The sequence below is a fragment of the Centroberyx affinis genome, unplaced genomic scaffold, assembly GCF_046629955.1.
Source record: "Centroberyx affinis isolate AG114_WGS23_722 - 3 ecotype Tasmania unplaced genomic scaffold, CSIRO-AGI_Caff_v1 ptg003019l_1, whole genome shotgun sequence".
In the NCBI taxonomy this organism is placed as follows: Eukaryota; Metazoa; Chordata; class Actinopteri; order Beryciformes; family Berycidae; genus Centroberyx; species Centroberyx affinis.
The window spans coordinates 53,283-63,537 of record NW_027281116.1 but is presented as its reverse complement, the minus strand read 5'-3'; the positions used below and the strand labels follow the sequence as shown (position 1 = coordinate 63,537).

Sequence of the window (10,255 nt, the reverse complement as noted above, 5' to 3'; positions counted from 1 at the left end):
GGTAAGTAGCAAGGGATTGAAGTTACATTTCTTTAATCAATAGCTGTAAATGAATTTAGACACCGAGACAGTTCATTTGAAACTTTGAGCCTCGATTTGGTGAAAAGTGTACTGTTGCTAGGCAACATCAGGATTTCGTCACAGGTCTTTCGTTGGGTTAAGACCAACACTGAATGTGGACAATTTAATATTTCTTTGATATCTGTGCTTGAAATAATAGACAGATAGAAAATGGCATTCAGTGCCGATGCGATGAAACCGCCCCTACATGACCAAATAAATGAAATGCAGCGAAAAATTCAACTACTCGGTAAGTTTGTCTGAAACTACACAGCCTGACCGTCACTGTCTGCAGGGAGCGAGGTCTTTGCTGATCTTAGCTAGGTTAGCTAGCAAATCAGGTTTAGGCTACTTTTAGTTATCAGTTTTATCGATATAAGATTAATCAATAGCTACAATAAACAATGTTAATTTTTTTAACGTTTATTTTGTTTAAGAATCTTCTTTACGAAGGAGACCTGACCAAGAAAACAGCATAAACAACAGCAAAGAAAAGTGTACAAAAGCATGATACAGTCAGAGTCTCATAAATGATTTTGCTTGTGAAGAGTGAAGAGCGAGCTTAAGGCACTCATGTCTAATTCAGTTCTGACCTTAGGGACAGATAACAAACAGAAATCCAACATAAACTGTTTAAATCTACCATCAACGAAATGGCATTTATACCAGTATTTTTGTATATTGGCTAATAAATATGGGCAGGAAGAGACCTAGGGACTACCGAGGCCTAGGATGTCTTTCTATGCCAAATAAAAATAACAAAACATTTGTCCTATATAATTGGTGGTGTAACGACGAATGTATCCACCAGAGGGCGACAGAACGGCGTACTATGAGAGCTCTCAGTCCACCATCAAGAAGAACAGAGAGAGCATCCTTCAGCTGAGGCAGGACAACAAGAGACTGCACAGGAAGTTTGCAGAAACTCTTGCTGTAAGTGTTTTTAAAAGTGCAGTCCCCTTCCCAGCTCGATTGTTTATTTATTGTCTAGTGTTCTCCGTTATCACCTGTCTCATTCAACTAAACAGTAAATCTGATCAAGCCTGACTGTTTTTTTTTTGCAGTGACAGTCTTGTTCACTTCAAGAAAAATGTGTGTTTTGGTCTCATGTCTACTAGGGCGATGAACATGTCATCAAAGAAGCCTTTCATAACAGAGGCCTGGAGAAGGATGCCTACCGCAACATGTCCGGGAAGGTAAAAGCAACCACACAAGCATGGCTATAAGCCTCTCTCTACGTCTATACATATATATATGTCTGTCTGTCTGTCTTTCACACACACTCGCTTACTGTCTCTCAGGCGGCCCTCACAGCGCTGGACCAGAAGGTGCTGATCAAGATGAAGCGTCTCAACGCCCTGAAACACACTACCCAGACCCACAGGCAGCAGTTGGAGGAGCTGCAGATGCAGTACCAGAGACTGAAGCCAGAGGGCAGCAGCATAACACAGTCTGCTGACGTTCGCAGTCAGAAAAGAGCAGAAGATGCCCGGGTATTCAACTGTCAGGCGCATGTAGATGCCTGTAGGGATGTGCAAACCATGATAACCACAACTTTTCTACCCAGTGTCCAGTCCTGATGAAATACACTCATTCATTTTCTAGCATGTGAGCACACACATACAGAGATAAACAGCTCTGTAAACAAAACTGTGTGTGTGTGTGTGTGTGTGTGTGTGTGTGTGTGTGTGTGTGTCTCTTCAGAACCTGCGGGTGCTGGAGAACAATCTGGAGAAGACCCAGTTAAAGTGCCAGGAGGCTGAGCACATCATGAGAGGTTATCTCAAACTCAAAAACCACCTGCAGGTAAGTCCAACATACAAACGTTTGCTTTTTAGTCTCTAGGTAATATTTTGTGCAATTGTCAGATGTTTGAATCAAATTAAATTCACTTGAGCTGAATTGTGCAGAACTGAACTTAGGTGAACTGAACTGAACTTCATTTGTAGTGGACATTGCCACAAGCTCTCTTGGCACTGTCTCCCATGATGGATTGTGTCACCTCTTTATTTTTCCATGGCATCATTCGCTCATTGTGCTGAGCTGTTATAGCACTCTATATATAGATTCTCAACACTTTATACAGCCTTTTTCAATATAGAGATTACAGATGAAAGAACTACAAATTTGGTCACAGTCCATATTATTTATCAGTATTTATCAACAGGTCGATCACAAGTTCAATGATTCAACTGCTCATTACATTACACACCCACATGAGAGCTGAAGTGCTTGCGCACCTTAAATGTTTTGTACACAGTCTGTAATCATTCTCACTGGGTATTATGCAGAGAAACAATGGATATTCTCCATTGCTCTCGAGTGCTCCACAGTGTAATTGCCTGTGCTATGAGACTGTGTTGTACCTGTGATATGGGACTCTGTACCTGGTGGTATGTGAACTGCGAGTGAGGCTTCCACACTGGTAGTTCCTGTCCCAGACTCACTATATTTTTTTTGCATAGGGGGGGGCTTATCAGCCTTTTTTTTCCTGTATTTAGGAAACTTTATCATAGTCATGGACAATGCCAAACCATCAGCTGCCTTTGACATCTTTACAGTTAAATTTTACATTTTAGGCATTCAGCTGATGCTATTATCCGGTGAAACCATAGAATAAGATTCAATTTCTAGATCACAACAGCCAATAAAAAGAAGTGTAATGCTCAGGGCCATAGTGCTGTGACAATCCTTCTAAGACTACAGAATCCTTTGCCCTTTCTCACACCCTTTCCTCCTCTCTCTCTCTTCCCTCTGTCTTTCCTGTCCTTCTCTTTCTTTCTCTCACTCTTCCACTCTCACCCTGTCAGGAGGAGAGTCTGTCCTTCCAGGGCCAGCTGGACTATCTGGAAGCAGACATCCTGAAGCACAGAGAGGAGCTTCACAACCTACAGGTCATGAACAATGACGCCCAGCTCTCTAAAGACGCTGCCAAGGTGACACAGAACCTCCTCCACCATCTACATTAGTACTAGCAAGGATGACTGCCCTTGTCATTATTGTCATCATCATTACTGATATCCATTATTACTTTATTATCCTTGAACATGCTCTTCACTTACACATTGCTATCATACTAACACTCTGTCTCACTGTCTCGCGCTCTCTCTCCCTCCCCATCCCTCCTTTCTTGCTCCTTCCAGGCAGAGTTACAGCAGCAGGAGGAGTTGCTCTACAAGGAGCGCAAGGAGAGAGAGCGCGTCATAGCCTGCTATAGGAAACAGGTTGAGGAGCGCAAGGCCCAGACCGAAAAAGTCGATAGAAGGGTGAGTTACACATGGCGGTATACTATGTGTATACCTTAATATAATAACCATGCAGTACCTGCTATATACATGTAGCAGGTGCTGTATGGTTTTATTTCAGTGGTGTTGATTACTAATCAATCATTCTTACTTGGCCCTCTGCACTTGTAACTGAACATATATACAGTATAAAATGCTGTGCTAGTCCAACTAGAGACCAGAGATGAATCACAATTCCAACAATCGTGCCAATCTATCATATACAAAAGCTTTACCTCTATTACTATTTGGTTAGTATATAATTTGAATACAAACAGTTGAACAATATCAACAGACATGACCCGTATAAGAGGCTACTTGTTGATATCAAACTAGCTTTCAAGTCTCTTTGGTGAGAATAAAGCTTGATTCAGAACAGGGAAATTCTGTGGCGTGAAAATGAATAATGAATAATTGAGTTTGGAGCGCTGAGTGGTTGTAACCTCTACTACCTCCAGGCCCAGAGAGTGCCTATGCAGCCGGATGAGCTGAGCAGCGAGGCTCAGCGCAGCACCACCAGGATGGGAGGTGAAGAGGAGAAGACCATCTCCACTTTTGAGGAAGCCTTCCGACGCATTAAGGAGGCCACTGGAGTCACCAATATACAGGTACGCGCATGAAAAGAGAAGAACACAACTGGACATCACCAAGTTATTTTTTGATATGTGTAAGTAGTTTCGTATTTGTGACTCATCCATACACACATACTGTACATGGTTGTCTTAATGCGTGTACTACCAATGTGCACATATGCATAAGTGTTTTAATGTGTTATGTGTGTAGGAAATAGCGGAGCGCTTCATCTCTCAGGGGGAGACACACAAACACCTGGAGGAGCTGAAGGTGGAGAACGAGAGGATCCTGTTGCAGCTGAAGGAGGAGAAGGAACTCCTGAACCAACAGTTCCAGGATATGAAATATTCTGGGGAGGCTAAACTCTCCAGGTGAGACAGCACAGACAGTACTAGTGGTATCAAGCTGCTCTGGGTAGCGTGATTGGGTCTTTCACTTCAATCATTTCAAAACATAAATTGAAACTACTATCCACTAACTAATGATAGATTATTAATTCTGTACAATTTCCCTGTAGGCATCTGCATGAACTATTTCATTATAAAATTACATCAATTTTCAAATTTTTAAGAAAATCCACTACCAGTGTGTATTGAATTCATCGTGAATTGCCCAAACCCTGCTGTATGTGCTAGGGAGCAACCCAACCCCTAACTGCCCATCCTATCTTATCTCAAAAATCAAAGTTAGGAAACTCATAATTACAGCAGTTAAAGCCCTCCTGCTAGGATTACCAACCAATTTGTCACTCACCTCATTCAAAATGGTCAAAGAGAGAGAGAGAGAGGCCAAACTAATTTAAACAGGCACTCAGTTTCGAAGAGGCTTGATGATCTTTTTTGCAACTGTATGATATTTTTTCTGTCTTTCTCCGTCCTTCCGCTATGGTTTTAATAGTGGGCAGCAGATGCTGGAGGAGTGTGAGCAGCACCTGCGGGCTGAGCAGCAGAGGTGTGATTCAGCCAAAGAGCGCCTGGATTGGCTCATTAAAACCCTCAGTACTGTCCGTGCTGGAGTGGAGCACCTAGCTGACAAACTGCAACACATCACACTGGTAGAAAACGTCCTCAAGATCATGACTATAAATTGTCCAACTGATGATTTACCAAGTGAAAAGCAACTCTTTTGTCTTCAGTGGTCACTTGTTATTATAACAATGTTCATATCTGGCATTGAAGAACTTTCCCTTTTTCTGCACATAATATATGAATGTTTATGAACCAAAGGGAAATCATTATATTTGGCTCTGTAGTATAACATCTGCACAACATCTCAAAAAAGCTGGTGACAGTTATCCATCCATCAGTCCACCCACACACCACATCTAAATTAATTCCTCAAACTATCCTCCAGTTCAACCCTTCTTGTCCCACCAGAGTGAAGGCTCGGTGGCCCAGCTGTCTCCCAGCTCAGACGAGTTTGTGGTGGAGCTGCTGGTCCAGTGTGAGCTGAAGATGCAGCTGCTGCAGGAGGAGCTGCAGGGAAAAGATCTGGCTGCTGTTATGAAGGAGATGGAGGAAGAGGAGGTGAGACCAGGATTAACTTGGCTGCTGGTTGATATGAAAATTCAGCCAGTGCCACTGTGGTTTGAAATATGGTTTACATTTAGGTTTAGCATATCAAAGACAGTTTTGCATATGGATATGAAGCATCTTTTCACCTGTTGGGGGTCCTGTTTAAGTCTACTGTACATTGTACAGTAAGCTTATCCCTACATACATATTCAGCCATGCTGTCGTGCTTGTGTAGCTTATCTGTCCCAGCTGAATGGAAAGCCAGCCATTAGAGCCACCTGAAATGTTTGCTCTTGATTAACTAACGCTCGGCAGCACCTTCTCTGTTTGAGAACATACCGTATCACGGTGTACCATAGGAAAAATGTTATGACGTAACAGGGTCTGTCATTTACTAATGACATTGACCACTTTAATCTCAGATCCATTTTTGGAAGGCATAATCTCTGTAGTTGACGTAACTCTGTTCTGATATTAATGTGAAAATCAGTCAAGCCTTGCTTGACCGGCAAATTCCTTGGCTGTCCTGACCAAATGGCTCGCACCTCTGCCTTGAAGGAATACACTGAGTTTATCATCTTAACCGTTAAGTGATGAGAACATAGACACCAAAATCACCTTGTCTCCCTGGTGCTCTATGCTAACACTTCAGCATGCACTATAGTGACAGTAAGTGACTAGTATTATCCTAATGACCTTTTAGTAATAATATAGAATAATAAAAAGGTGTTAGTGGCTTTTATTATAGGGTCTGTACATTCATAAATTTAAAAATTTCAAAAAAGTGAAATATGAGTTTAACTCAGTGCACAGTGATTTTTAGTTGTATACTTGCCCACAACATTCCTGTGGAAACAGGGAAACTAGTCTCTGGTAGTTCAAAAAGTTAGATTCATACGTTATTTTTATTTTAAAAAATCTTTGTCCTGGTGGGAGTCGGTGGCCGTTGACTGTTGTCTATGTGCATGTGTGAATGTGTCTGTGTCATCTGAGCAGTTCTATGCCAGGATCGAGGGGAAACTCCCAGATTATAATACCCGCATCAAACTGCCCGAGGACCAAAGGCTGGACCTCTTCGACGGTGAGTTGGGAGCCACACACACACACACACACACACACACACAACTGTGTAAATCTTTCTCAGTTTCAAACTATCACTTCTTCTCTCCATCTCAGAGGAAGACGAGAGTGAAGAGGACGAGGCTGACATCATCTCACGGGAGGCGCTGAAGCGTCAGTCTCAGCTCATCATTGATTCCAAGACCAAGAGAAAACCCTGGAAGAAGAAGAAGGGCAAGTTCTGAACCAAAACTAGAGGTTCCAGGGTCCAGAAGATAAAACATACTGCACCTAAACTTGGTTTGAATGTGAAACAGGCTCCAGCACTAGAGGACAAAGAGCCTCTAGGGACTTGAGATCTTCCAACACTTCATATTGCTATTTTAGCTATTTCAACTGTATCAAATCTATTATCTATTATATATTATTGATCACTATGTTAGCTTAGCAGTAGCTACAAGTAATTCTATATTGTAAGACTGAAAATACAAATGAAAATAAATGTATAAACATGCTGAAAGAAGTACACAATTTTACTATGGCTACTATTACAATTCTTCGGGAATATTTATCAACAGCTCTCTCTGTGTGCTTTTGAAACTGGTTACTTGTATGTTTAAGTGGGTCTGTTTTGACAACAGAAATGTTCTCTGCCATGTTTCACTGTTGCGTCAACAGTTGTTTCGCCTTTTCTCTTTCACTCTCCCTCATGGGAAAATCACAAGCCATTAAAAAAACAAATCAAAACAATTTTTGTCCCACATTTTGATGATACTTTGTCCATTTTGACCCAGAATAGATCAAAGCAGGAGAAACAGGTCACCTGTGCCCAAAGGGTTTTCTCTGCCATTGTCTCTCTGATCAAAACCCATCTATTGTGAATATAATGGGGTCATCTTACAGATATTATGCACTATAGCCTGCAGTTCACAGAAAACCGGTACCATTGTTCTCTATGGTTTAATATATTCTGTAACAACTCCAGCCTTTATTCATTGGTGAATCACATCAATAATAGCTCAGACTGGCAGTTTGCAAATAGTGGCAGGGAGATAAGATTGTCTATTCTAGGCATGAGTCGATGCCTGATCCTGTTATCAAACTAAAGTTTAGCTAGCAAGTTAAAAAACATAAAGACAAATAATTGTCTCGACATTTGGCATCATATATCAATGTTTGGTTGAAAGATACTACTGCTTTGTTAGAATATATTTCTTTCATAAATGAATCATGCATGCCAAATGTTTTTTTATAACTCAATAGCCAACTTTGTCATTTACAGTTGATGTTATTATTATGTAGGCCTGCTTTAAAAATATCTCCTTTACATATTTGACAAGTGAGGCCAATATTGAACTATTTCTGTTATGTAACTTAAAGTTTATTCTGGCTTTCTTTTCACAAATGCTTAGTAGTTTTTACAGTCAGCTCTTGGTGTTGTCAGGTTGTTGGCAGAACAATAATCCTTCATACCATAATATCAGAGGTACTAGTCAGTGGTATTCTTTCTCTGTCTGTTTTTCTGTCTTTGTTTCTCTTCCTTGCACATGGTCACTGCAGCAGGGATTGAATGACTTATGTAACCGGACAGACAGCTGATTGGTGTGAACAAAAGCTTTTTTGAACTGACTCACTGAATCATAGGGAGTATGTGTTCCTTGTACAGTGTGTGTGTGTGTGTGTGTGTGTGTGTGTGTGTGTGTGTGTGCGTGCGTGTGCAAGTGTGTAAAAGAAAAATGTGTCATAGGAAGGAGTGGACCCTGATGTTTCAGTCTTTCAGTACAAGGTGAAAAGGAGAGCAGTTGGGGTTGTAATATAATCTGCTGTGCGATGTATGTCATTCATTCTTAAAGTTCTGCTGTCTGCAGGGACGTGGTGGAGAGTTTTCCCACCTTTTTAGGCTTATTAATACACATTCACAATCCTGATGACATCAATTTGTAGTATATGTTAGGGTTTGACTGTTATGTGGTTTCAGTGGTGCAAAGTAACTAAGTATATTTACTCAAGTACTGTACTTACCCTCCTTTCATAAAATAAAAAAAAAAAAAAAAAAAATTTGATGCACTCTACGCATTACCTCATAGCACTACCTTGTAGCACTCCCTCGTAGCACCTATGTCCTGTTGGACCAGAACTTAGCTTGTTGCACTGTCTCGTAGCACCTTTGTCCTGTTGGACCAGAACTTAGTTCTATAGCACTTACTCTCGTTGTTCTCTCCTATCTAGAAACTTGCTTGTGTTGTATGCAAATCTCATGTGTAAGTCGCTTTGGATAAAAGCGTCTGCCAAATGTGAAATTGTAAATTGTAATTGTACTTAAGTACAATTTTGAGGTACTTGTACTTTACTTGAGTATTTCCATTGTATGCTACTTTGTACTCCACTACATTTTAGAGGGGAATATTATACTTTTTACTCCATTACATTTATTTCACAGCTATAGTTACTAATTACTTTTCAGATCAATATTTTATATTTAAAACATTTGATCATCTTTATAAAATAACTATAAAATAGCATTGTTATAGATTAGACTACCCAAATGTATAGCTAAATTGTTAAGATTAGCTTCATGTTGACAACTTTAAAATGCTGCTTACATGTACATGTATGTCAATAAATCAGTATTAATATTCCAATAATTTATGAAAAATATAAATCTCTAAATGGGGACAGTTTGCATAATGAGTATGTTTACTTTGATACTCTAAGTACATTTTGCTGCCAATATTTAATGTACTTTAAGATTTTGAATGCAGGACTTTTACTTGTAATGGAGTATCTTTACATTGTTGTATTGCTACTTTTACTTAAGTAAAAGATCTCAGTACTTCTTCCACCACTGTGTGGTTTTCAAGGCCAATACTGACACATAGGCTCCATATAGTATTTAGAATGAAGACATTTTTAATTTGACCAGTTTCATTCCAAAAAAGTATTCAGTCAATGTTTCCCCCATAATTGTCATTGTTAGGATGGGAGAAGTCTCTGAAACAGCATTTAGACCATCATAGGATAAACTCGCCACTGAAACCCATGATAGGTGGGTTAGCAGATAACTCCTAATCAATGACTCTGGGATACATTAAGCCTTAAAATGAAGAATTAATTTACAATAAACATAACTGAACCTTTAAATGAATAAATCAAATGTGCAAAGAAATTTAACAGACCTACATCATATTAGTGGATGACATTGACTGGCCAATATATCGGCAAACCACCGATATATCGCTCTAATCCTGACATATTTTAGTAAGAACAGATTTTACGTTTAGGCGATTGACCAATCAGAGAGAAGAGATGGACGTATGCGCTTCCTGATGCCAAGTTTGAATCTGTCACACTGCGCTTCCTCCACTTCCTCCTCCACTGCCACCAGAGATTGAAATTAAACATGACTCAGCAGCTGTCAGCGCAGGTTTTAAATCATGTAATTCTCACGCTTTTACACGTTTGATACGCTCACCTAGTCTGAACAGCAGGTAAGAAACATTTGCCGTTTCCTTTAGCCTTGAACATTTCACCAGGAAACTCTTCAGTAGCATCAATCAGTCGAAATCAAATTAGCCCGTTTGTACACTTGTGCAGCTGAAATAGCGCGAATCCAGAGCAAAACATTACTTTTGTCGTCATTGCTATACACGATTTTGCAGAGACAAACCATTCACAGACATGCTGCAGTATATATTTTGCCGGGCCAAAGAGGGAAATGAGGACAGAGAGTTTGCATGCTTTATCCTAATGAGGGGAGTAGTGAAG

At 40.2% G+C, this 10,255-nt stretch overlaps 1 protein-coding gene across 1 annotated transcript; it reads left to right on the top strand.

The window, feature by feature from the left end:
- Positions 1–231: 231 nt before the first annotated feature.
- Positions 232–6,921, top strand: odad3 (outer dynein arm docking complex subunit 3). The gene is made up of 13 exons (XM_071537347.1): positions 232–310; positions 872–993; positions 1,179–1,256; positions 1,362–1,553; positions 1,765–1,866; positions 2,871–2,996; positions 3,204–3,326; positions 3,803–3,952; positions 4,128–4,288; positions 4,815–4,971; positions 5,294–5,443; positions 6,428–6,512; positions 6,608–6,921. Exons 1-13 carry the CDS (start codon positions 232–234, stop codon positions 6,733–6,735), a joined length of 1,653 nt encoding a protein of 550 aa, XP_071393448.1. The 3' UTR covers positions 6,736–6,921.
- Positions 6,922–10,255: the final 3,334 nt, after the last annotated feature.

Coding starts and splice junctions, on each gene's coding strand:
- odad3 (XM_071537347.1), top strand. CDS start 232: ATGGCATTCAGTGCCGATGCGATGAAACCGCCCCTACATGACCAAATA. Junction 311..871: donor GCGAAAAATTCAACTACTCG/GTAAGTTTGTCT, acceptor TGTATCCACCAG/AGGGCGACAGAACGGCGTAC. Junction 2,997..3,203: donor TCTCTAAAGACGCTGCCAAG/GTGACACAGAAC, acceptor TGCTCCTTCCAG/GCAGAGTTACAGCAGCAGGA.